General features: G+C 47.9%; 1 protein-coding gene across 5 annotated transcripts; it reads left to right on the top strand.

Moving 5' to 3' along the window:
• Positions 1-285: 285 nt before the first annotated feature.
• Positions 286-26,462, top strand: usp25 (ubiquitin specific peptidase 25). Of its 5 annotated transcripts, none has more exons than XM_030100417.1 (26): positions 287-514; positions 6,526-6,603; positions 6,823-6,967; positions 7,064-7,187; positions 7,807-7,969; positions 10,049-10,135; positions 11,463-11,600; positions 12,253-12,329; positions 12,407-12,480; positions 13,818-13,969; positions 15,615-15,742; positions 15,822-15,917; positions 15,998-16,162; positions 16,253-16,491; positions 16,574-16,644; positions 16,725-16,953; positions 17,957-18,238; positions 18,999-19,128; positions 19,901-20,096; positions 20,343-20,438; positions 21,418-21,596; positions 22,867-22,945; positions 23,021-23,100; positions 23,385-23,508; positions 24,906-25,098; positions 25,682-26,462. In XM_030100417.1, the coding sequence occupies exons 1-26, from the start codon at positions 473-475 to the stop codon at positions 25,855-25,857; spliced, it is 3,543 nt and encodes a 1,180-aa protein (XP_029956277.1). In that variant the 5' UTR covers positions 287-472; the 3' UTR covers positions 25,858-26,462. The 5 variants fall into 5 exon arrangements, with proteins under 5 accessions (XP_029956276.1, XP_029956277.1, XP_029956273.1 ...); XM_030100413.1 differs by having other exon boundaries at positions 18,999-19,138; positions 19,901-20,131; XM_030100414.1 differs by lacking the exon at positions 19,901-20,096 and having other exon boundaries at positions 288-514; positions 18,999-19,138; positions 25,682-25,857.
• The last annotated feature ends 66 nt before the right edge of the window (positions 26,463-26,528 follow it).

Genomic DNA, 26,528 nt, shown 5'->3' with positions numbered 1-26,528 from the left:
TTAACTATATTCACTAAATCTTTAGAGAAAATGAGCTCTAAAGATGGATGAATTTGAATTCTGAGTTTTGTTTTTTACATTCTTCATGCTGGATTCTCACATATAAATGGGGCATTTTTCTTTAAATCTGTAAAAGCACAATATTTAAGAATAAAACTCATAGTTTCGATGTCTCGCGTGAGCCTAGTTACGTCAATATTGATATTTTCTTTAATGAAGCATTCTGGATTGAGAGGCGCGGGCCGTGACGTCAGCACGCCAACAGACACGAGCCATCGATCCCAGCTGCGTGGAGCAATGTTTTCATGCGTACGCAGGGCTCGCGCTCCGTCCGCTCGTCACAGTGCCATGGCGCCCGTGATGTGTGTGGTGAAGGAGGGCTCGTCGTAGCTGCAACCCGCCCGGTGTGAAGAGCATCCAGCCGCGGTCCGTTCCAGTCCTGCCCTGAATCGGAACCCTCTCCGGACCGGCCATGACCGTGGAGCAGAATGTCCTCCAGCAGCACTCTCAGAAGGTAGGCGTACAACTTACAGGCTAGCGTTAGCATTAGCCTAGCTGCATAGTTGTTTTAAGGCTCGGGGAAGTCGCCCACTCTGATAAAATGCTGCATTTGGTGAGTTGGATTGACACAAACTGTCCGCTTTCTAGAGCAGTTGTCCCACTTCCTACCGATAATCATTGGTATACCCTACGCTCAGTGTGTACAGTGTGTGCAAGGCCTAGCGTAACCTCGGCTCATTATTTTGCTAGCTAGCTACACCGAGTTAACGGGAGCGCGTGAAGTTGAGTTTGTGTGGGTCGGTTGACGTTAACCAGTCTACTTGTTAACCGGTGATCTGGTTAGCGACGTGTACGCAACACGGTGCTAACGCTAGCAGCCGATGCTAACTGTGTCGTCAGTGGAAATAAACAAGGCCAAAGTGACAGTGCGTCGCTAACTTGGCACAAAGTGAATCTTTTTTACGCTCATGGGAGGCTTGGTTACATCCTCGGGGGTCCTTAAGGACGCAGATCTTTGATTTGAAGAGGCGGCCAGTGCGCCTTTACGTACGCAGATGTTTCTGAGGTTACTCATCACATAACTGAGCTGTTTGTTTACAAAGCGTGGCCAGCGGCGGAGGTGGGAACACACACCGAGCCGCCGCGGTGCGCTCCAGGCTCCAAGGCGGGGGGAATTCACATAACAGCACTGGATCTCTCACTCCTGCTTCAATACTCCGTTACTCCTCCGGACTGGATTACCACCACTGTGGCCAGCATCAACTCTCCCGTTAGTTATGTAACCAGCTGACCGATATTACATATCTGCTTGGCTAGTTAAACTGAAAACAAGTAAATAAATCTACATGGGTGTTATGCAATCTCAGTGCTTTCAGCTTCTTCTGCAGAGGAGGAATGCTCTGCTAAAACTAAAAAAAAAACCAGAAAAACAAACCATCATCCAGCAAGACATTCCTCTTATGATAGAAGCCACATGATTCTGGAGATGAGTCGGTCTTTAAAATAGCAGTGTAACACTAACCTTATTACAGAGTCTCACCTTCAGAAAGGCTGAGGTCATAACCAGGACTGGCAGTTAGATGGGAACACTTTGTATTTTCAAGTAAATAGTCTTTATATAGGTGTTACACAAACTTGTCATCCATCAAAACATGAATTTCGTGATTAACTATTTTCAAATTCAGAGTTTAACTATCAGCTTTTAGTCAATGTCACCCAAAAGATGAGGCATAGATGCTGACATCTTTTTCTCTAGAGACGAATCGACCGTTATAAACTATGACTTACAGGGTGATATCTGGGCAAAAACCAACAATAGTCACCATTTTCAGCTTTGTATTCTATATTCCAAATATATCGTTTGTGGGACGGACAGCAACATCACAGTAGGATATAAATGATGCCAAAGACTGATCAAGACTGACAAATCACCCCAGAAGTCAGAACAACAGAGATTTATTATATTAGTCCAAGAAGAGAAAGAGCACTGTTAATTATAAGCGTCAGTATGACAAACTTGACTGTTTCAGGTATTTCAGGTCATATCTCAATACTCAACAAAAGTATCGCTTATTTAAACTAACAGTGCGACTCCCTTTGAGATGAGGTATCGCTTTGTATCAAGCAACTTGAAGATGAATTTTGGAACTAGATCATTAGTGTGTAATGATTACAAATATAAGGTAATCTATCAAAATTAGCCATTGTCTTCTTTAATGGGAACTGTTAGTCATGCTTATGGCTTCAGAGTTTCTCATTTTTGTCCCATGTTGGTCTGATAGACGATGCAGTTGTTCTCTGTAACACTTAAGCTAATTCAGTACATGTTGGGTTTTAACAAAATAACTCATGCGTTTTGCTCATTGTCATGCTTTATTCTCCGATGTTGAAAGGAAAAGGCGTCCTGCCGGCCAAAGGCTTCTCCCTGACCCGATTTCTGTGCTGCCTTTACAGTGGATTAGTGTGTTTTGGGAGGTTCTGGGTGTGGTGCTGGTTTTCATGTGCTGGCTTGTCAGTGGAGGTTATACGAGGTCAGGCTGAATTCATCGTGTGCTGTTATTATTTTTTTTTTTCCTGTTGATGTTCTTCCAGGCTATTTGACACAGTTCGAATCTCCTGGTACACTCAGTGGGAGTGTCCCTCTGTGTGTGTGTGTGTGTGTGTGTGTGTGTGTCCACGGAGGTTTCTTCACCCACGCCAGGCGCTCTGCGCTGCTGTTCACAAGCTGCCACTTAGAGGCCCGGCGGCCGCTGTGATGAACAGCTCTTCCAGACATGTCACATGGAGATGAGACGTGTGTTTGTCTTCATGTCTGAGTAAGAGCTCCTGTGTTTGACTCGGCCCAAATCTGTCACGAGGGGAACTTCCCTCGCTCTTCATCAGACCCGCGTCTCCCCATCTGTCCAGTCGGCGTTTAAGCCAGCATCGGAGCAGACATTGACTCACGTTGTGTTATAAACCTACCAAATAGAGTTGGGTTGGTTTGTGTGTTTTTGTTTCCTGGACTGAACTCTCTGAGTCTTCATTCGCCACCTTTTTAAGGTTTTATCTGACTTCTGTCTTTTTTTTCTGTCTTCAATAATCTGAATTTTTGAAGAACTGAAAAGTGAGAAGAGGAACACGTTCTGACTCAGGTTGAACTGCAGAACTCAGTGCTTCTTTTCCAGAACTGCAGGAAAAAGACGATGATCCGACACACGACATAGTTTTAAAACTGCTGTTTTTATTTGTTACTAGCAAACAGTTAGGCCAGAGGTCACAAAAACATTTTAGTTCAGGGGCCACATGCAGCCCAATTTCACCTTGAGTGGTCCAGACCGGTGAAACAGTGTAAGGATCGTCCAGTTATCGGCCTGGCCGATAATATCTGCCAATATTGTTCATTTTTCTAATAATCGGCATCGGCCTTCTTTTCCACCAATAGCCGATAAAATAAATTTATTTAAAAACGTTCTCTTTGGATCATACATACAGCCGTCTCTCTCTCTGCCTGAAGTCACTACTCTGGGCTGTGTAACAGTGTCCCACCCACAACTAAATTTTGACGGCAAAATGTTCATTTTTACTGCAAATGAATATCGGTTCGACATATCAGTTATCGGTTTCCATAAGTACCAATAACTGGCATCAGCCCTAAAAAAAAAAAGCCGTATCGGTCGATCCTTAAAACAGTGCCATTAGAACCTTTAAACTTACTTTTCAAGTTTGTTTTGACATGATGAAAATGTCTGTTATAACAAAATGAAACAGTTTTGAACAAAGATGACTATAACCTCATGATAAATCAGATTTAATGAAACTTCTGCTGCAAAATACAGTGAAATGTCCAAAGAACTTCTCCTACAGCTGCTGCATTCTGCATGTTTTTCCACACTCTACTATACTCTATACACTTAAGACCAATGCTAATTGGCTTTCATGACAACTTTACTGATATCTCAGCTCAGCTCTCAACGCTGCGTGTCCACTGCCCTTTTGTACAATTTGCTTGGTGTTTTGACAAGCCGGGTTGGAGCTTCTGTGGGCCACTTTTGGCCCACGGGTCTTATGTTTGACACCTCTGGATGAGAGTGTTCACCTTGACACAGTCATAAAGTCGCTTGTATCGTCAGTTCCGAGCCTCCACAGTGTCGCAGAAACAAGCCACGGGCCGCCCGGTCCCGCTCCCGCTCCCTGACGCTCCCCTGAGCTGCTGCCTTCGCTCTGAACGACGGCGCTTTGAAGGAAAGAAGAGTGAAAACTGTGCAGCCAGCAGCTGGAAAGCAATGAAGCGCTTCCCCAAAGCCGGTAGATTGAAATGTAGCAGCTTCAGGATGGCGTCGCTGAGAGCTGCTGTGTTCCAGGGCGGCTGCCTGGTTCGTCTCACTGAAATGCAGCCTGTTTTAATTTCGTTGTTACTGCTGAGCCGATGTCTTCGGTGTGGTTTAGGTACACTCAGAGTGGGCGGCAGCGATCCTGTGCTCGTGATATTCCACATTATGAAACGACACCAGCCTCTTCTTATTTTTTCCTATTTTCCTTTAAAGGAGAGCTGTCAAACATAAGGCGGGCGGGCCACATCTGACCCGCCAGAGGATCAGATTGGGCTGTAGATGTCTTTATAAAGTGTAGAAATGACAGAGACTGCTCCTATTTGGTCCGTCATTATTTCCTCAGTTTCATCAGATTGTGTGTCATGAGTTAAATAAAGAAAATCAGATATCAGAAAAAGCTCTTATCATGAATCACTGTGGTCATTTGGACACCACTCGTCTTCAGATCTGGCTCAGTGTTGAGTTTGTCAGTTTAATTAAACCCCACAGCTCCAAGTGTCTTTAGAGAGAAAACGAAAGGCAAAAAAATGTTTTAACAACAATTTATACATAGAGGAATCAAACAGTATCTTCAAAAAGAGGGAAACTGTTAAAGACAAAAAAGTTTAAAATAAAAGCATGAAGTAATAAAAGGTAAACTCATTTAATCTTTACTGAGTTATTCTTCTTCATGACCCTTGATTATTTTACCTAATTCAACTACAAACTGAAAAGGTGATTTTTATGCTTCAAGTTCACCAAAATGTTTCTCTATGCAGTTTTTTTTTCTTAAATCTGGTGACTACATCTTTTACCTACATTTTAATAGATATTAGATCACAGTATGAAGGTTACAATTCAGTCTATCATAAATGGAGCAACTAAGATTTAATTTTAAGTTCATGAAGGTTCATATGAGGCCATACTGAATTGGAGCATCATCTCATCACAGTCTGGAAATGCTTGATGGTTTTTGGCCGTGTGATGAAATGTAGCCTGGTTAATCCAGACGGTGAAGCAGAGCGGGGTGTTTCAGGTGTGGCTGCAAAAAGTTCACATCAACTCCTCGTTTTAGATGATAATCTCACTCAGTTGGATGCTGGAGTGTGAAGAATGTCACAGTGTTTCAGGTGTTGTAGCTTTCAGTGTCTATTTCAGACTTTCTGCACATTTCACACAAAAAAAATCTGAATTATAGGCGTCAGTTGATTATTTCAGGGGTGTTGGGCCTGCGGCTCCGGGGCCACATGTGGTTCTTTAGCTGCTCTGTCGCGGCTCCCTGGAGCTTTCAGAAAATGGTGTCTTTGAAAACATTTTGTTTTAGTTTTTATTTGCATTCCCACTCTAATTTTCAAAAATGTGCTTGTCTCCGAGACAAAACGGATAAAGGTCAAACAGCTAAAACAACCAGGATAGATGGAATTGCTTTAATCAAAAGATAAACTCGATAAGAACAGTTAGAGAAAAAAATAAATGATTGAAATTCATATTGCAGCTTTTTTCTGGAAAAGGAAAACAATCTTGAAAATGAAAGAAAAAAATTAGAAGAAAAAAAAGGAAAAAATAATGCTTGTGTTTAAAAATCTGTTCTAACCAAAGTGGCTATAAACTGCTAAATGGTTAAAGAGGCCAAAATAACCAGGATGCTGAAAGTAACCATAGTGGTTATCCATGAAGTCCATGAAAAAAGGTCAAAAACAATAAAAATATCCACAAAACAAAAAAATGTGATAAAATATATCTAAATCACAGTTATGACACTTCATCCATGCAGCCTCAGTTTGGTTTTTTAAGATATTTTTGTTATATTTTTGTGACTCGCATGTTTTGCGACTCCAGATGAGCTTCATTAGTTGCTGCAGCAGCTCCGTTCCAAGTGTGTTCTGTCTGTATCCATTACTCTGGAGCAGGCGGTGGAGCAGGGCGAGCCGTGGCAGCCGCGGTCTGGGGGTCTGTGTCGCCCTCATTCCAGACGTAAGGCCTCTGCCTCGGACGCTGACACGAAGTGCACTCCCACATTATTTATAGAGCATTTATTCCCGCACCTCCAGTGCAGGTTAAGTGTGTGTTTTAAGGTCACGCGGTGCAGCTGGGTTTGACATCAGTGGTCCATCACGCCACTGAGGCCGCCGCCTCTTCTGGGTATAAAATCTGTTTTGACTCCTCTCTGAGTTGCTCTTCCTAAAATAGTTTTTTTTTTTTTTTTTTTTCCCTCTTCTTCTCCGTTCTTCAGCATCAGCAGACTCTACTAAACCAGTTGAGGGAGGTCACTGGCACCACAGACGTTCAGCTGCTTCAGCAGGCCCTGCAGGTACCCCCCCCCCCCCCCCCCCCCCCCATCCCCCAAACCCATACCTTAAAAAAAACCCCGTCTGAAACCCCCCGACAGCTCATCTCCACCATCTGTTCATCGCTTCTCTCTGATTACAATCAGCTCAACACATAAACCGCAGTGGGGTGTGTGTGTGTGTGTGTGTGTGTGTGTATGTGTTACTGTGTGGCCGCTGACGGCTATCCTGCGAACCAACAGGTGAGCAATGGAGACCTGGCCGAGGCCGTGGCCTTTCTGACCGAGAAGAACCCCAAGGTCCCCCAGCAGGATGAGACCACGTACTACCAGACGTCGCAGGTTTCCAGCGACAGATACATCAGCGTGGGCAGCCAGGCGGACACCAGTGAGCGGCGCCTCCTCCGCACGCGCAAAGCATGATTCACGGGAGGGGAAGTGGGTGTTCAGCCTTCTCTTTTTTGGGTTTGTTTTCTCGGCGCAGACGTGATCGATCTGACTGGCGACGATAAGGATGACCTGCAGAGGGCCATCGCCCTCAGCCTGGAGGAGTCCAACCGCGCCTTCCGGGAGACGGGCATCACCGACGAGGAGCAGGCCATCAGCAGGTGGGATCAGACAGATCACACCGTAAAGATACAAACCGAACGGGAACTCGGTGACGGTCAATACACAACGCCATCCTGTAGCTGCCTTCAGGAGAAGGGGTGCAGCCTTCATGTCTCGGTGCCTCACTTCTGTTTCCTGATCAGTGGCCTTACGTGGAATCTTAAACTGACCACACTGCCATGTTTCTCTCCGCTTGTCGTTACTTTCAAGGCCAGTTTCACATCTGGCCAGTATTTTATCTGAGAAAGTGGTTGTTGATTCTGATTCTGAAGTTATTTTCACCAGCCGACCTGACTAAAAGTAGAAGAATTTTTATTGGGGGAAATCAGAGAGGAGAGTGATTCAGCATGATGAATGAAGGGAAGAATGGTCAAACAGCACGAGAATGTGAGGAAGATCTGAGTAGATGAAGTGTCTGTGTTGATCTTAACACCCTTTTAACAGTCAGATGAGTGTATTTGTCTCTCTGTGCCACCTTGCGGCCCATTAACGTGAAATCTGTAGAATGTGAACACACTCCATATTTATCCCTTCATCCACCTTTCGAAGCATCAGTGGCGGGATTCAGCCGTCGTGTCTTAGCAGGTCAGAATAAAACACAGCTTCCGTCTCCCTCAGAGTCCTGGAAGCCAGCATCGCCGAGAACAAGGCGAGTCTGAAGAGGACGCACACAGAGGTGTGGAGCGACTCCCCCAACCCGTACGACAGGAAGAGAGTCGACAACTGCCCCGTGGGGCTGAAAAATGTGGGCAACACCTGCTGGTTCAGCGCCGTCATACAGGTGGATGGACACACACACACACACACAGTTAAAACTTGGACATTTTCTCCTTTTTTTTTTTTTTTTTTTCATATCATTTAGAAAGTTATCAAGGTCTTTATTGGTGGAATCCATACCGATCTGGTCCAGAGCTGTCAAATACGTTTTGATTCAAGGGCCAGTGTCAGTGAATTTCATCCCGACTGTCTCAAAAACTGTGTGGCACGCCGGTGAAGCCAGCGGTCGAATGTGACCTCGGCTGAAATATTCCAGATCAACACTGGATACGTCCTCACATGGTGCCGTGGCGCTGGTGTGTCATGTTTCCCCTCAGCGCCGCCACCTTTCAACCTGATCCAGCTGCACTTAGACCAACACAAGTAAACAACATTCTCCTTTCCACAGAAAAATGGCTCAAACCACGACTGAAAAGTGCTAATTAAACATCAGGGCTGACTCGTGGCGTGAGCTCTGCTCATTGCTTTTCCCCCCCAGCTACATTTTATCCACGCTGGGCCGCAGTGTCTGCAGCTTTCACTGCATGCTTCAGACACTCGCTTCATCATAATCTCTATTCTGCAATATATTAAAGAAATGGCTTGTTCCTGTATTTCTCCCAGGGCCTCGGGCTGTTCGCCTCAGTATCTTTGTCTGTAATTCAACTTGAATTTCACTTGTGGTGAAGCGGCGCTGGCAGGAGGATGTGACACGCTGACTTGAGTGGGCTGTGAATACCAGAAGGGAGCGCCTTAATGCAGCTGCACAGAGCGCGAGCCGCTTGATGAAAACGTTCGGCTTCGTTTAGAAAAAAAAAAACAATGTAGAAAACAAATGGCTGTTTTACATTTGCAGAGCAGCGTCCATAAACTAAAGGAGCTGTGACTTTATTCCAGCTATCACAGCACGCCTTCGTGGTATTTATATTCTCTGTGATTTACAGTGAAATACTGACACACATTTATTATGATACTCGTCAATACGGGCTTCTGAAATACGATTTCATTTATTTCAAAATCTCATGTAGTTCTACAGAACTTTGTTCCGTAAATCATTTAAAACGAAATGAATAGCTCCAATGTTGTTTACTATTTATTTCCTTTATAACTCTGTGGTGGAAGAGAATAGTGTACACTTACTAAATAATGAGCCACTGATCCATTTGAAATAAAAGCTTCTCAGGAACAGAGCTTCAAAATAATAGATAATGACACGAAATGCCAGTAAACTATATCTTAAAGATGGGCTTTAAAAGAAGCAAAACTTTTTTTACTTGCTTGTATTGTAGGAATAAAGAGAGAAGTTCACCTGCAGGTTTATTGAGTTTAACAGTAAAGAATTAACACAAGCAACATGCTTGTACCAGATTAGTATTTTCATGTTAATTTTACTTCTAAACAATCTTTATGAATGATGCAAAAGAAATAAAGAGATCAAATTATAATTTGGTATAACATGTAACTTTAGGTGTGATTTGATGAGATCATGTAATATATCTCCACATTATTTTTCGACAGTATATATATTTTTTTTTTATATTTTTAATGTGAAACCTTTCCTCTGATCTTGGAGACATTATGATGCTCTGTAGTTTGAATGATATGAATCAGCGGCATCATTTATCAACAGTATGTAGAAAAGGCTCTAAACTCTGTCTTAGGAATTAAGGTTCCTTAAGGATAATGTAACTCCGAAGTTAATGCTGATGGTGTGGAGGGGAAAAGGAAAGTGGTGGGACCGGAGCTGGATGAGCTCCAGGATGGCTTCACTTCTTGTCTCTTGATCCAACATAGGGTGTAAATCATGACATAAATCCATCAGTATCTGTTGCCCCCCTCCGAAAACCCCCCAAAAAAGTCTTAATTGTGAATCAAACCCCGGTTTTTTAACTTGACAGGTGAGCGTATTTCCGCTGAGCTGGCAGATCCTAATGCTGAGTATTTGTTCTAAGACAAACCCACATAGTGATGTGTAATCACATTATTTTGGCTGATGATAGAAAGACGTGAGACCGGTTCTGGTCTGTTTGCTTTTGGTTCGCCTCTGCTGTGGAATGGAGCCCGTTGCTGCCTTCTGATTGGCTGTCACCGCTGTGTCTTTCAGTCTCTCTTCAACTTGCTGGAGTTCCAGAGGCTGGTGCTCAACTACTCCCCCCCGGCCCGAGTCCACGACCTGCCCCGCAACCAGAAGGTGAGACTCCGGCGCCTCCGCTGGCCCAGGAGACGCCGCAATAACGGTGTCAGCGTGTGGCGTCTTCCAGAGGCGCTCACCTCCGCCCCGCGTCGGCCTTGTTTACGTCTCCTGTTGGCGTCGCAGCAGCCTCCTCTGTGGTCCATCACGGTCCGCGGCCCTCCGAGCTCCGAGGCTTTGACCTTCTGGGAGACTTGTTGCCCCCGTTCAGCTCTCGGGTCGCCACAGCTTATCATCCCAGCCCTGCTACTTCACTCAACTCTCAACTCACACGCTACACGGCGTGATGCTGGCCTGGCGCTCCAGCGGCTGGACGCACAGCGTCCTGTGAGACGCCGTAACGCGTCCGTCCACACTGGGTCCCTCACAGCAGCCCAGTTTTTTTTTGGTTTTGGCGTCTTTTCCCCGCAGACAGCTCAGCACAGGGTTAACAGCCTGCTGCTAAGCTGCTCTAAGCCTCTGCAGTGGCGCAGTGCTTCAGGGGCAGCATCTCTTCATCTCAGCTCCTTTGCCTCTAATCGCTGACTTTTTACCCCGGCAGCGTGACACTCTTAAAGCCGGGAATCTAATCTGCCGGGCCCTGACTCACCAGCACGGGGAAAAACAAGTGGGACGTTGTATCTGTGGCGACACGCTGCAGTTTGGAGATTACCGCTCGGAATGACTCGCCGCGCCGCTTTGATTGAAACGTGTGTGTGGCTCTGTTTTAAACTGAGAGCGGAGATGATGGGAAGAGACTCACTGTGCAGCACCGGCTTCCACAGTGAGACGGTTTAACGTCTCTTCAGGTTTCAACACATCTGAAACAAAGATGACTGTGTGTGTTCAAAGTTGGGACTCAACAGGTTTCCTGGGGATTCGCACACCTTTTTAACCCCTCTAGTTTTCCTCTAAGATCATAAAACCCCTTTTCCAATCTGGGACCCACAGAAACACTGATGGCCGTCTTGTCTTTCATTTAAAAACTTCATTTAAAAAATTCAAAAATGTTTTAAATTTAATTTAAAAAGAATCTCCACAGTCTGATATGACTGTTTCCAGTTTCACCTCACTGTGTTCTCAGATCCAGGCGGGAAACTCCTCAGTTCAGACCAAAACAACAACAACCGCAACATTCGGATGTTCGAACTTTCATGTTCATGATCAGATGTTACTCTTGAATGATAATTTATCTTCTCATCTTTATCTGTCCATCCTGACAGTTTACTCTCTGTGTTCAATTGAAAGATACTTAGTTTAAAATGCTTTATTTGAACATCACGTTTCAGCTGACCCTTAGAGAAAAGCTGATTGTGCGTGTGTGTGTTAATGTGTGTGTGTGTGACAGGAGCACAGGAACCTGCCCTTCATGCAGGAGCTGAGGAACCTCTTCTCCCTCATGGTGGGCTCCAAGAGGAAATACGTGGACCCGTCTCGAGCTGTGGAAATCCTCAAAGACGCCTTCAAGTCCAGCGAGTCGCAACAGGTAAATCTCTCTCGTTCTGTTATTGACCACGACTCGTGCCTTTCTTTTTCCAGTGTTAACATTTAAACCCCCTCTTTCAGTCCTGGCCAGTCACCACTCAGCTCTGTGTCTCAGCTGTTCTCCTGACTCAGCTCCATCGACTCCCACACAGTTAACCTCTCTAAGCTGTTGACGATCAATCATCAAATCCCCATCATTCCCTCAGCGGCCCGCCAGCAGAAAAATGATATTGACCATCAATTAGCCGCGTTGTGCTCTCATCCTTTATTGCGGCTCACGCGTCAATTACAGCGAGCGGCCGGGCCGGCCGGCTCATGTAGGCCGTGCGCGCCGAGCCGCTGCTCTTTGAGGTCAACAGAGGTCGGCCTGCGGGCCTCCGGGCTCATCCGTCATGTCTCCCCTCTGCGAATTAGTCAGGTTTTGGAGGCCTTGACCTGAATTAGTGGCCACATTGATGTGTGTGACGGAGCGGCCCGGGGGCGGCAGGTCGTCTTTGAAGTTCAGTCTGCGAACCGTTTTCCACCAATCCCCAGTCCTGGTCAGCGGATGACAACCATTTGACTGATTGGACGGTTTTACTGTGTTAAGTTGAGTGTGTAAATGTGTGTGTGTGTGTGTGTGTGTGTGTGTATGTGTGTTCTCTGCCCAACAGCAGGATGTGAGCGAGTTCACCCACAAGTTGCTGGACTGGCTGGAAGACGCCTTCCAGATGAAGGCTGAAGAGGACAGGTGAGCCGAAGCGCCAGAGTCCAAACGCACAAACAGTCGCTCCCCCGGGGTGTTTACTCCACGCTGTCTCTCCCCAGGGAGGGCGAGAAGCCAAAGAACCCCATGGTGGAGCTCTTCTACGGCCGCTTCCTCGCCGTCGGCGTCCTGGAAGGTGAGGCCAGCTTTTAATTCCAACCAATAAAGAGAGTTAAGCGAGAAGTGGCCAGAAAATCAGAGAGGAATAAAGCGCTCTGATTGCAGCAGCCAGGAAGCGAGCGAGCCCTTGCCCCTAGTAATGAAAGGTGACCTTGCCTTAATGAGATGTGGTCTATGCAAAAAGGAAAAAGGAGGGGAAAAAAAAGAGAGAGAGGAGAGAGCGGTTTGCATTGATCGTGCGAGACCTTGACGGCTGATTGACATTGCGCTTATTATGCATGACAATACTGGCCCAAAGCCACGGAAAGCGGGGCCGGTGGACTCCGCTGCTCATAAAATGACCTTAATGCCTCATCTGCATGTCCGCTGGCCGGCTGCCCCCCTCCCCCGCCCTCTCCCCTCCCCCTCCGCCCAGTTTTTGGGTGGTGGCGGGGTTCTCCCCGGTGCTGGGTGCGGGGAGCTCGGTGCGGCGTTTGAAGTCGCCCCGATGAGTGAGTGACTGCTGAACAAGTGAAAATCAGCACGGATGCACACGAGAGCGAAACGTCTCCTGCTGCGGCTTCTTTTCCCGAGTCCTGGGCTTTAACTACGCCGAATATGATCCAGAAGCCACACGCTAATGTTGTAATTACTGAAAGATACCAAGGAGAGCTGCTCGATTTAGGTCTAGCTCGTGTTTATTATAGGTATTGTGAAAAATAAGATCTGAAGCGCTTCAAACATCCTTCTAGCTTGTATTTTACTTTTAATTGTCTTGAAGTATCAGTGTTCTCACCACTGATTCTAGAGTTTGTTTCTCATATATCTTGTCAGGGATTTGCAATATTATTGACCCGAGAATTAAATACCACCATCACATCCAAATAACCTGATCTACTAATGTGCCAAAAATGAAGCTTTTCTGTAATCGTGCCTTATTATAACTAATGGAAATGTGTCATGATCTGTTCAGTGTTGTGTGTTCACCTGTTAAAAAAAGCATCGCATTTTAAATATTTGGATCCTACACTGAGCTTTCACGATCAGACCAGGAAGTTAATGAGTGTGACAATAACAACTGTTAACAACAGTATAATGAACATTGTCTTTGTTTATTCAACGCGCATAATTCATAGTTTCACTGCGATAGGTTGGTAAATTCAGAGAATCTCTTTCACAGAAATGTCCTTTATGATTTCTTTCTGTCGCAAATAAAAGATGGAAGACGCTCTGTTAGTAGGAAGTCTTCTATCAGATGTTCAAGTCCCCTGATCAGAACTCTGAAACAAAGTGCTCCAGTTGATAGGAAGAAGCAGGACTTGACTGATGTTTCCCCTCACCACGAAGCCCTGCTGTGTGTGTCTGACTCCGCAGGGAAGAAGTTCGAGAACACGGAGATGTTCGGCCAGTACCCGCTGCAGGTGAACGGGTTCAAGGACCTCCACGAGTGCCTGGAGGCCGCCATGATCGAGGGCGAGATCGAGTCGCTGCACTCGGCCGAGAACTCGGCCAGATCCGGGCAAGAGGTCAGAGCCGCGCAGCGAGCGTTTCCATGGAAACCGAGCAGTTGGACTGTGGGGAAATTGTCGATTGGTGCTTGTTTTCATTCCATGTTGTCGCCCTGTGATGCTCGGTGTTGTGGATACTGGAGGTGATGGACGCTGTGATTCAGTGTGTTTGTGTTTAGGGTGTTAAAGCTTTTTTCTGAGAACAAGTCTGAAAGCAGGGAATGATCAGGGCGTGTTCTCCTTCCAAATGACACTTCTTTGCCGGTCTGTAAGTCTGTGACTGCAGGAAGCCACGATGACCCAGTAATGTGCTCTGCTGCCCTCCCCACCCTCAACTAGAATAATACCTAAAGACATAAAAACACGACGACCAGACCCATCGTTACAGATAACGAGCCGACTTCAATCTATCGACTCCATTTGAGGGAAAAACAGATTCAGAATCAGATTCGTTAATGATCAATATCACAACTGAGAAACTTCACCGTCCATGTAGTCGTCATTCTTCGCTACTTTCTGAAAGGGTTGTGATGAGACGAGACAACCAGCATGTCATGGATCCTCTCCGAAGGGTCGACCTCTTGACCCCGTTGTGACGCCGCTGCTATTTCAGGTGTGCCCTCGGCTTCGAGCGGAGCCCCGGCGGCGGCGGCGGCGGCAGCCCTCAGCAGCCGGAGCAGCTAATTACCCCGACGACACAGGAAACACATCAGATCTGATTACAGGGTTTCCCCGGCGTTTTAATCAGCAGAGTGTCGGACAAGTTCCTGTCTGATTCACTGATTCAAAAGGCAAACGGCATAATAATCTGATGGCTCTGCACTCAAGTGACAATATTACCCAGCGAGGGCCTTGCTTCCTCCTTTGTCTTTTTTTGGGCTCTTTGAAAACCTTTTCAAAACAAAAGCTTTTTTTTCTCTTAACCATCAGTGCCGTAATTGTCAAAACATGCGCAGTGAATGATTGTTTCTTCCTGTTTTTATATCTGAAAGTTCTTCCAAGTTGCTGTTTTTAAATAGTAAATAGAAGCTCGTAGTTCAAGTGTGTAGTTTGTACTGCTGTGATACTGAGGATTATTGTAATGACTGGCGTCTCTGCACAAAGCCTTGTTTATCAGCTTTTATTTTTCCGATCAATAGTTCTAATACCAAATCATGTCAGCGCTAACAGATGAGAAGTGATTGAAACTGCGTTAAACAGAAAAGTTGCAGGAAACATTTCATTTTCAGTTAATGCGGTTCATTGTTCAACACCATCTTAATATGTGTTGAAGGTCTTTGCTTGATTGTTTTTGAAACGTGTGAATGTGCCCTCAGCTTTTTCCAAACTGAAACCCTGTTTACATGACATTTCAAGTGAAAACGCGTTGTTTTTGCATTTCGGTTTTCCGAAAAATTTAATGTTAACACGGCTATGTTTTGAAAACAGTGTCACTTTACACTGAAATAATGCACTTTGTGTTTGGACACTGCTGGATGCTGCTGATTCGTTTTATAATGAAAACACACACACACACACACACATGCACACGTGCACAGGAAATAATGGAAAATTCAGACAGCCAAAGCACCAGGAAAGTTTCCAGTTTTTACTTGAAAATGTCGTGTAAACAGAGCCTAAATCTAACGCTAATGATGGTGTGTGTTTGTGTTTTTTTTTTCAGCACTGGTTCACAGAGCTCCCTCCCGTGCTGACCTTTGAACTCTCCAGGTTCGAGTTCAACCAGGCGCTGGGCCGACCGGAGAAGATCCACAACAAGCTAGAGTTCCCCTGCATGCTCTACATGGACAGGTGATGGCCGCTCCGTCGCCGTGGAGACGATGCTGTTCGCGGTAGCGCGACGCTGACGCTGCGTTGTGTGTGTTCTCAGATACATGGACAGGAACAGAGAAATCACCCGGATCAAGAGGGAGGAGATCCGGCGGCTGAAGGAGCACCTGACGCTGCTCCAGCAGCGACTGGAGAGGTACGCTCCGTGATGGTCGCCACGGCTCTGGATGGCGGCGGCGGCGTTTCTCACTCCTCACCTCCTCCGTTCTCTCTCAGGTATCTGAGTTACGGTTCCGGCCCCAAGAGGTTTCCTCTGGCAGACGTCCTCCAGTACGCCATGGAGTTTGCCTCCAGTAAGCCCGTCTGCACCTCGCCGGTGGACGACATCGACACGTCGGCGCCCCCCGGTGGCACAACGGGTCAGCCGCTTCCGCCGCCAAGGCAGGTCCCTCCGCCGGTCGGCTGCAGCATCTGAGCTGGAGTGGCGGTTTTGAGCCGCTTCATGGTTTCTCGCTGGTTCTCGCGCCGCAGCACAGCCGAGCAGGACTCCCCGTCCCCGCTGGAGAGCTCCGCCCCCGCCTCAGGTCCCGCCGCCGCCCCCGCCGCCGCCCAGCAGCAGAGAGTCCCCATCCACAAGCCTTTCACCCAGTCCCGGCTGCCCCCCGACCTGCCCATGCACCCCGCCCCGCGCCACATCACCGAGGAGGAGCTGAGAGTGCTGGAGAGCTGCCTGCACCGCTGGAGGAGCGAGGTGGAGAACGACACCCGCGGTAGGTCCGCCCGCCTCGCGCTCCGCCGTCGGCACGCCCAAACGAACGCAGTGGGTCACACCGGGTTCCCCTCCCCCCCCAGACCTGCAGGGCAGCATCACCAGAATCCACAGAACCATCGACCTGATGTACTCCGACAAATCCATGATGCAGGTGAGTCCCGCCATCTTGGTTTTCAGCGTGGGCGGAAAAAGACGCCGTCGACCCGCTTCCTCATCTCCGCGTCGTCACAGGTCCCGTACCGGCTTCACGCCGTGCTGGTCCACGAGGGCCAGGCCAACGCGGGACACTACTGGGCCTACATCTACGACCCGCACCAGCGCTGCTGGATGAAGTACAACGACATCTCGGTCACCAAGTCGTCCTGGGAGGAGCTGGTCCGCGACTCCTTCGGGGGCTACCGCAACGCCAGCGCCTACTGCCTCATGTACATCAACGACAAGAAGCCATTTCTCATAGAAGGTACAAAAAAAAGAACTCCTGTACGGTCTGATGGTTGCTTTTACGCAAGTGATGTAAATGTTCTTATTCTGATTTGCGTTTTGCCGTAATAACAATAAGATGGATAAATCTTTCATTCATTCTACAATTTGAACATTGACAAATGAAGATAGTTCACAACTTGTAGAAATACACATTGCACATATCATACAATGTTATTTTACATTGTGAACACTGAATTCATGAAGTATTGACATTTCAAGATTTATAAATATGTACTAATCGCCAAAATACGATGCTGTCACACATTTCACAGGACACAATTTACAGTTTAGTACATCAGAGCGCATCGACACACTGTGACTGCGGTGATTATTTAGATTTATTTTATTATGCTTTGTTTATACTTTAGATATTAAAAAAAGTGCACATTTAGTTCAGTCTGAGTGGCACCAGTCCACCGTGCTTGCCCACCAGGGGGCGGTGTTGCAGTAAAATACGAGTTACTTGCGGAGAAGACAGAAGTAAAGCAGCAAAATGAATGAAGGAGACTGGATACTTATTCCTGCAGAACCTTCAGACCGACACATCACAGACGTCTCTGCTGCTTGGTTTTTCTCTCAGATCCACTGAAATGAAGAAATGTCTTTATTTTCATGTGCTGTTTAGCGTCTGTTTTTAACCCATGCCGAGTGAGCCGTGGCTTCAGCTCTCAACCTCCTCTCCCGTCTTTAACCTGTCGGTGTAAAGCAGATTAAGAGTGATGGACTGAAAACGGTTTCAGGAGCTCGTATTAGATTTAGCGGCAGGATTCCATACTTTAGTGCTTTAATGTCTGGATTTGGGTTCGTTTTAGCAGCCGTCCTCCAGAGAGCAGATCCAGAGAAACGCTCTTTCACCCGGCGCCGTTCCCTCACTTCTGTAAATGTGTTGTGTGTGTGTGAGTGGGAGCTGGGGATTACTTTTTTGTTATTTACTGCATTAAAGAAGCCGGATTGATCGTCTCCTCGCGTCTCTGCTGCAGAGGAGTTCGACAAGGAAACGGGCCAAATCCTCAGCGGCATGGACAAGCTGCCCCCGGACCTGAAGCACTACGTGAAGGAGGACAACGAGCAGTTCGACAAGGAGATGGAGGAGTGGGACACGCTGCAGGCCCGCAAGGCCCAGCAGGAGAAGCTGGCTCTGGCCACGGCCGCCGCCGCCGCCGCCGCCGCAGCAGCCGCCGCCTCGGCGGCATCCAGCACCTCCACCTCCTCCTCCTCGCCTCAGCCCATGAGCACCGAGTCCAGCCCTCCAGACAACGCAGGTCAGGGTCACGGCTCGCACAGTGCAGCCTAGAATGTCTAATTTAGAATCAATACATGGCAGGAAGATGAACACAGAAATGCTCCCAGAAGACAGGAAGCGCCCTTGATATATTGGCCTTATAACTCCCTGCAAACATGTGACTGTGTGTAATATCTGCAGTACATCATGAGCGTCATGCTCCCTGTTTAGCCCTCGGCGCTGAGCGTATTTCTGCTGGAGGATGGCGCTCACGCACTCTGAAATGCAGCCGCTGTCCAGCCGTAATTCAGCCACGCACGTAAAGCGGAGCCCCGTTCGGTAAACTACAATAAAAGCAGGATGTTGAAGCATGTGATCCTTTATATCACATGTGTCAAAGTCGAGTCCCGCAGCCTGCAGTAGATGAAGACATTTACTCTCATCACTCCAGAATATCGTCGCAGGAAATCAGCCATTCACTCGACGTTTGTTCTCGTTTGGACTGATCTCTAAAACCCTTCGTCACAGAAGTTTGTTATAATAACTGGGATATTAACTTATCAAATTCACTTCAATTAGCATATTTTCCCATAAGTGTGTGAGCAGTAGATCACAGGAATTATTAAAAAAAGAAAACGCATGAGAAAAGAAGGTAAATAATGAGGCTTTAATTCCAAGTAGTTAAATGCTAACCCGGTTAAATTTGCACCAAATCTGAATGGAATCTCTGTCAGAGAGGGACACAGTCTTTCAAATGAGCTAACAGACTCCACTGTGGTTCTGTGCGGCCCCCCCTGCAGCCCCCCAGCAGGACCCGGAGTACATGGAGCAGCCGTCGCCCACCAACGACTCCAAGCACCTGCAGGAGGACACGGAGCGAGCCATCTCCAGAGCTGCAGCCGAGCAGGAGGAGAGGAGCCCCGAGGCGCTGCTCAACGCTGTGCGTGACACACACACACACACACAAACACACACACACACGCCTCACTGTGTGATCAGCCGCATCCACCTGATTCACTGAAAACTTTGGTTTCCCCCCTCCTGACCTGAAGCAGGTGTTTCTTCATCGTATTAACCACGGATCCTGTTTGGATTTCAGCTGCCAGCTGGCGACGTCTGGATTTATCAGGCCTCATTCAGAAAGAGTTCTGAATAAGAGAGTTTTTCCTGGATGTTTAATGCGAGTAGAAGCTGCTGCAGTCAAACTTTCTTCTCGTAAATTTGTCAGACTTGCTTTTTCACTAAAGCATTTTATTTATTTTTTTATTTTTTGTGTTTGTTCCTCTAATAGTAAATCATTATTTTTTGATCCTGTTTTATTTTGCTGTGAGGCCTGATAACATCTACAGTTTAAATTAATGACGTGAGAAAACAATCTGAGACCCAGACAGGACCGTCTTCTCCTCTGAAGCTTTCAGTTTCTCTTTTTAGCACACTTTCCACCTCAAAACGTTTCTTCCTCCGAACTCCTGCAACTGAGAAGCAGCGCAGCAGTTTTAGTGCTTCATCACTGAGATTTTTATCTCGGAGCTGGTGAAGTTCTTTGATGTGATCAGACTTCTGTGAATGATTTTCAGTTATTGTAAAGACAGATTTACCAGCGTTGTTCGTTAGGTTCAGACTCTGGACCAGGAAGTTGTTGAAACGTTGATTTAATGAAGTTGGAGGCTGCTGTCGGTTTGAATCCTCTCCTCCTGTGCAGCATGTCTGCCCTCCGACCTCCGCCCTCCCTGCTCCACCTGTCCCGTTGCCTCCGCCTCACCCCCCCCTGGCCCCCGAGGCCCCGGCGGGCCCTCCCCCTTCTGACGACCCCCCCCGGCCAGCGCACCGTGGAGGTGGCCATCCCCCACGTGGGAACCTTTGTGATCGAGTCAGAGGAGGGGGGGTACGACGACGAGGTAGCCCCGCCCCCGGCGCCGTCTCTCGCCTCTGGGTTGGTTTGATGCAAAGTGCTGCACGGCGCTCCGCTCGCCCTGCTCGAGCGCAGACCCGTCACCCGGTCTCTGCGCTCGGCCACTAAAACGCCCAGCAGTGTCGCTCTAACAGTGCACGGACCTGCAGAGTGGTGTGCACGTGCACGAGCACGTCGGTGGCTTCCTGACCTGTTGTTCTGTTTTGTAACGTGGTTCCTGCTTCCCGGGCAGACAATGATGACCCCCAGTATGCAGGGTATTATTATGGCCATTGGCAAAACCCACAGCGTGTTTGAAAAGAACGGGCCCGAGGCCGCCTTCTTCAAGGTACTTCCTCTTCCTCTTCCTCTTCCTCTGTGTGCCGTCTCTGTTTCCACACAACTCTACGCTGCAACACAGTTCAGTTTAACCCAAATGAGCCTCTCTTTTGTTTAAATAGGGCAAGAAATGCAGGATTATCTCTCAAAATGTTTTATTTCAATCAAAGGAAACTGAAATCAGTGGGTGCAGATCTGTTTTCATCAAATCTGTAAAATAGCTAACTCATAAATTGCGGATACTTTTTCATAGTGGAAACCGTTTGTCTTCTGTTTATGGTATTTTGTCTAATTTTCTTTTATGGATTTTCATCAAGAAATTGATATTTATAAGGTTGGTAACATTAAAATCTGTGAAGTTGCAGAAAGTTCTCCGTGGTGAATGTGTTAAACTGGAATGCAGAAGTTTCCCTTTCATTCAGGCAGAAGCAGGAAGCGTTATGATTTGTAGTGTATGTTTAAAGTATAAATAGATTCAAGAAAAACATCTGAGGAAGAAAAGGTAAAAAAGGGATTTATCATTTAAATCACAGATAATTAATGAAGCGTTGAAGTTGAACTTTATTAACTTGACACAAAACATGACAGATCAAAACAAAAAACTCTAATCAGGATAGAAAGTGTTGCAGATCATAACAGAAGGACAAAAACATAGAAAGTAGTTCTTAAAGCAGGATGATTTTCTACATCGTTTTGTGTTTTGATCTTTTTTTTCCTCCCATTGCTCTCTTTTCAGGGCGAATCTCTAAACAAGCATTTTCGCTTCGATTCATTCTCAGCACAGTTTCCACCGTGCAGGGATTTTCTTTGTCTTTTTCAGTAAAATACTTTTACTGTTAATTGAATTTCCATTCTGATCATTTCAAACCTGGTTTATATTCCTGAGGTGGAACCGAGGAACATCCTGTATTTTTTTTCTCCTTTCCTCCTGAAGTGTGGCAGTGTTAACTCGTCCCGGCTCCTCTTCCTCTTCCTCTTCCTCTGCTCAGGCCATCAAGCTGGAGTACGCCCGGCTGGTGCGGTTCGCCCAGGAAGACACGTCGCCCGAGAACGACTACAGGCTGCAGCACGTCATCGTCTACTTCATCCAGAACCAGGCGCCCAAGAGGATCCTGGAGCGGACGCTGCTCACGCAGTTCGCCGACCGGAACCTGGCGTTCGACGAGCGGTACGCTCACCTCTCACCTCTCACACTCCAGCGTCAGGAAGCAGAAGAAGTGTCAGCGCTGTTCAGAGAAAACGCAATCCAGCTTAAATAAGAAACCAGAGAATCGTTTCTCTTCAGAGGTTCCAGTGAGTCGTGTTGCTCCGTCATTCTAACCCCACAGATTCAGCTCGGCTCTGAGAGAAGTGGGTTTGTAGAAAGGAGAATCTGAAGGCTGCAGAAGTGACGATGTTCCTTCAACCAGCCTCCGTCTGAAGAGAAACTCTGCTGCTACTTCAGCTCTTTCTGCAGATTCACTCAACTCAGTTTTATTTTGAGTGCGTTGGAATAGAGGACATGGTTTTGGGACGTTTCTCTGTAGAAACATGGGAATTACTTTGACTTTTTCTCGGATATCTCTCCTGGTTCAGGTTTTGTAAAAAGAGATTTAAAAGGGCAGAGAGCTCTGGAATGAGCTGGACTTTCAACAATGAGCTTTGCAAATTGAATTCTCTCCACAGAGCACCGCTGATATGAACATACAGAGATTTCAGAAATAAGAAAATATTGAGTTTTTCATTAATTAATTGATTCAAAGCTCATTTCTAAAGACACAACTAAGAAAACTGGCAGGACTATAAAAAAGCAATAAGAGCTGCAGAATATATTACATGATTGTTATTTATATTATAAAAGACTTAAGTGTAATAAATTATGTGATTCTGATTGATAGCTAATAATTTCACACCTGGTGGGATTAAAAATGGTAAAAGTAAAAGGGATCGATGTGTTAAAAGCTACCGGTGGGACAAAGGTACCGTCGTTAGTTTTTCCCCTCGTGTTCCCGGCGATGTCCAGCAGAGGGCAGCAGAGCCCCTCCTCTCTGCTGCTTCACTTCCTCAACTTCCTTCTGAAGACACATGACCACTAATGGCTTTTTTAATAGTGCGTGCGAGCAGCAGCCCCCCCCCCCCCCCCCCCCCCCCCCCCCCCCCCCCCCCCCCCCGAGCCGGGGCCGCCGTCGGTGCGTGCGACGCCTCTTTACCGTCTCTTAAAACTTTTCAACTGTGCTTGTTGCCCTCAATCCATATTCATGAGTGAAAAATTGATTTCTCCCTCCTCCTCTATTTTGAGCGAGATAATTAGATTTGTGTGTGCATGTGGCCTGGATAGGAGCCTCCGGAGGAGCGTTTCACTTCTCCTCTCAGCGCTAAAGAGTGATTCATTAGGCCGCCTCCGGGCCCCGGGGCCGGGCGCACCGCCTCACCTCCCCTCTGCTCGCCTCGCCACACAGGTGTAAGAGCATCATGAACGTGGCGCGTGCCAAACTGGACCAAATCAAGCCCGAGGAGGTCAACATGGACGAGTACGAGGTGAGAGGAGGCGCCGTGCACGGCGGCTTGTCGCAGCTCTGCTTGTTGAGTCTCACAGCTGTCCGTCTCCTTCAGATGTGGCATCAGGACTACAGGAACTTCCGGGAGACGACCGTCTTCATGATGACGGGGCTGGAGCTCTTTCAGAAAACCAAGTACGACCGGAAAAACAGCTGCAGTTTAGAGTCACTGATACTTCGCTTTGTTTGTTTTGAATGTTGAGCTGTTTGAGGGGAAGCCGCTCCATGCCCCCCCCCTCCCCCTGCTGTGACGGGAGGCGTCCAGCAGGGGGCAGCAGCTGCCTGCCTCCTGCCTGTGCAGCGGGGGTCACTGAGTTCCTTCCCTCTCCAGCTCCTGGCCGATGCCGCTGAGTGTGACTGATGTGTGTGTGTGTGTGTGTGTGTGTGTGTGTGTGTGTGTGTGTGTTTGTGACCCGCAGCTACGTGGAGGCGCTCATGTATCTGATCTACGCCTACCAGTACAACAAGGAGCTGCTGTCCCGGGGTCTGTACCGGGGCCACGACGACGAGCTGCTGGGCCACTACCGGCGCGAGTGTCTGCTGGTGAGACTCCCCCGAAGTGACTCAGCACAGAGCGAACGCAGCGAGACCCCCCCCCCCCCCCCCCCTTTCCCCCCCTCCGCCGCTCTAATCAAATTGCCTGCGCTGAGATATTGCTTTGGCTCGCTCGCAGCCCACAAAAGATTCCACTCAAGTTTTTTTTTTTTTTTTATCTGATAGCGGCGGATGAGAATCTTTTGGACGGAGCCCCGTTTCATTGGCCCCCCCCCCCCCCCCCCTCCCCGCCCCGCTCCGCTCGCCGCCCCGTTATTATTGGTTAAAGCTTCATTTTTGGTCTCCTCTCGGCTGCACTCGGTAACCTCACACCAGCATTGTGCTCATAATGTAATCATCGGAGTGGGAATAGGAAGCAGGAGGCCGGAGAGTGTAAACACATTACCATGAGAGCCGGGCCGCGTCCCCGGCTCACCCCGGCCCCGGAGCCGGCCCCAGAACCGCCTGCCGGGTCGGCTCAGATCTGCAGCCAGGGCCGCTGGCTCCGGCCGCTCGCCTGCGAACCTCCCGCTCTTGTTTTAATTGAAAACACGGCGAACGTTGACACAGTTAATGCGCCTGGACGGGCCTCTCCTCTCAGGACCCCGGTTCCAGGCCGGCTGGCAGACAGGCAGGTGGTTTCCTCGAAGAAGAGGTCGGGGAGTTTGTCGGTGACGGCGAGGCGGCTCCGGCCAAGAAAAGCTCCGATCCGCACGGCGGCGGAGCGCCCCGCTCCGTCTGGGCCGCAGACCGCTTATTTAACAGGAAACTTCTCCGTGTGACACTCAGCAGGCAGAGAAAGGTGAAAAATAGTCAGGTCAGCGCAGAAAGTTATGTAAATAACTGCAGTGGAGGAGAGGAGGGGCAGCTGGGAGACCGACGTCCCGACACACCGAGGGAGACGGGAGTCTTTACACAGCAAGACCCGGGAAACACAACTTTTTGAAAATGCTCCCTCTCCCAGTCCAGATCCTCCTGGTTCCAGTCCTGAATCTCCTGGACTTGCTGGTTTCAGAGTTTGACAGTCACTGTAACAACAAGCCCGTCGTCGTCCAGCATGCAAGCAGATGATTTATTCTCTGTTTGTTTGGATCAGTGCGAAGTGTTGATTTGATTTTGTTCATGTTGGAAATAAAAGCTGAAATGAAGAAACCAGGACTGGAAAGGAAGCAGGGAACAATGTCGGAATCTAAAAGTGTGTGTGTGTGTGTCGCTGTCACACCAGCTGATGAAAATCCAAAAACAGGAAGTTCGAAGTGTCCTTGAACGTTCATAAGCACAAACAGAGTGAAACGAACCTCGCAGCCTTTTCAAAGGACTGAGGGATCAGTGTGTGTTTCTGTGTGTGATTACATATGTGTGTGTGTGTGTGTGTGTGTGTGATCCGGATTTCCTCCCTCCCTCAGAAACTGAACGAACAAGCGGCCGCCATGTTCGAGTCGGCCGAGGAGCCCGAGGTGTCGACGGGCCTGGGCATCATGAACGAGCTGGTGGTGCCCTGCATCCCGCTGCTGCTGGTGCACGACGCCGAGCGCGACCTGCTGGCCGTGGAGGACATGAGGAACCGCTGGTGCTCCTACCTGGGCCAGGAGATGGAGGGTGAGTCCCCCAGCCGAGGTCAGAGGCCAGCAGCCCAACCAGACGGACGCGGTGTGATGTTTTCCAGATGAGCGTAGCCTTCAGTCTGATCGGCTCTTCAGCTGCAGATGCTTTGAGAAAGTTGTGCTAAACGCTGATGCTGCGAGTTTTGGAAGCTTTCTTAGTTTTATTTAATTAAAACGATCAGTTGTAAAACATCCAACATGGCAGGTTTATTTTGAAAGCAGCATTCGTGAACCAGGAAAATCTAAATGCTTCACAAAGGAAAACAAAACATTTAACATCAGAAACATAGGAAGATATTAAGAAAATAAAAGCAGCTGAAGGCAATTAAAACAGACGTGAGGTGAGGAATCTGATTCCAGCAGGTTGAAATCGAGCTTTTAAACTATTGAGGAAGTGTGACGGAAGTAAATTAACTTTGATTTGTATTCATCAATAATAAAAGGACTAAAAGTCTTGTAGATTTTCAGGATGATCTCCAGAAACAAAACAAAAACAGTGCAGCTGGTTGTTGTTCAGTGAAGTGTGGTGCTGATCTCTGCATCCTGCCCCCCACCCCTCTCGCCCCCCCCCCCCACAGCGAACCTCCAGGAGAAGCTGACCGACTTCCTCCCAAAGTTACTGGACTGCTCCACAGAGATCAAAAGCTTCCACGACCCGCCCAAGCTGCCCTCCTACTCCACCCTGGAGCTGTGCGAGCGCTTCGGCCGCGTGGTGGCGGCGCTGGGCCGGCTGGCGCCCGCCGAGGGGAGATGAGCCCCCCCCACCTCCCCTCCCCTCCCCTCCCCTCCCGACGGGCTCCGATCCATGGACCTCTCTTAACCCACGCCTTCCTTATCAATCCAGGGGTCACTCGCTTCTAGCTGTTACTCCTCTGTTACTCCTTTGCTGCTATCGGTTTTATTATTCTGAATATTATTTCACTTTATTTTAAGCAGAACTCGCAGAAAGAGGTGGGGTCGGGGGGGGGGGGGGGGGGGGGGGGGACAAAAACGATTCAACAGGGAGACGAGAAGCTCGTTCTGCTTCAGCTTCGCATCAAAATAAACAAAAACAGTTTTGAGGGTTTTTTCATAGTTTATTCTCGTTGTCGCCGTTTGATTGGAGCATCCCTCCCTGGCCACGCCCCTTTCATAAGCCCCTCCCCCAGCCCTGCCCCCCCCGCTGCTCTGCCTCCCGTTTGGTACAGTATTACCACCATTTGTTTTATTTTTCTAAGGAAGGAAGCGAAGGGGTCTCCTGTCTGCTGGACTGAGCGACATGTTTAAAGTGCTGTGGTAGACGGCCGCGGCCTTCCTGCGGCTTGTTAATAAACTGAGAGAATAAAATTTTATTTATGGCCCTTTTAGGCCAAGTAAACACATGCTTTGTGTCCCGTTTCTTTTTTTCTTTTGTTTACATTAAAAAAAAAGACCTACTTAGATGAT

The sequence above is a fragment of the Salarias fasciatus genome, chromosome 10 (assembly GCF_902148845.1).
Source record: "Salarias fasciatus chromosome 10, fSalaFa1.1, whole genome shotgun sequence".
In the NCBI taxonomy this organism is placed as follows: domain Eukaryota; kingdom Metazoa; phylum Chordata; class Actinopteri; order Blenniiformes; family Blenniidae; genus Salarias; species Salarias fasciatus.
Note: the sequence above shows the minus strand (reverse complement) of the source record. Positions and strands in the feature narration are given on the sequence as shown.

Bases quoted from the DNA above. Each gene is read 5' to 3' on its own strand.
- usp25 (XM_030100413.1), top strand. From the start codon at position 473: ATGACCGTGGAGCAGAATGTCCTCCAGCAGCACTCTCAGAAG. The intron at 16,645-16,724 runs GTGAGTCCCGCC...GCGTCGTCACAG, and splicing joins CCGACAAATCCATGATGCAG to GTCCCGTACCGGCTTCACGC. The intron at 22,946-23,020 runs GTGAGAGGAGGC...CGTCTCCTTCAG, and splicing joins TCAACATGGACGAGTACGAG to ATGTGGCATCAGGACTACAG.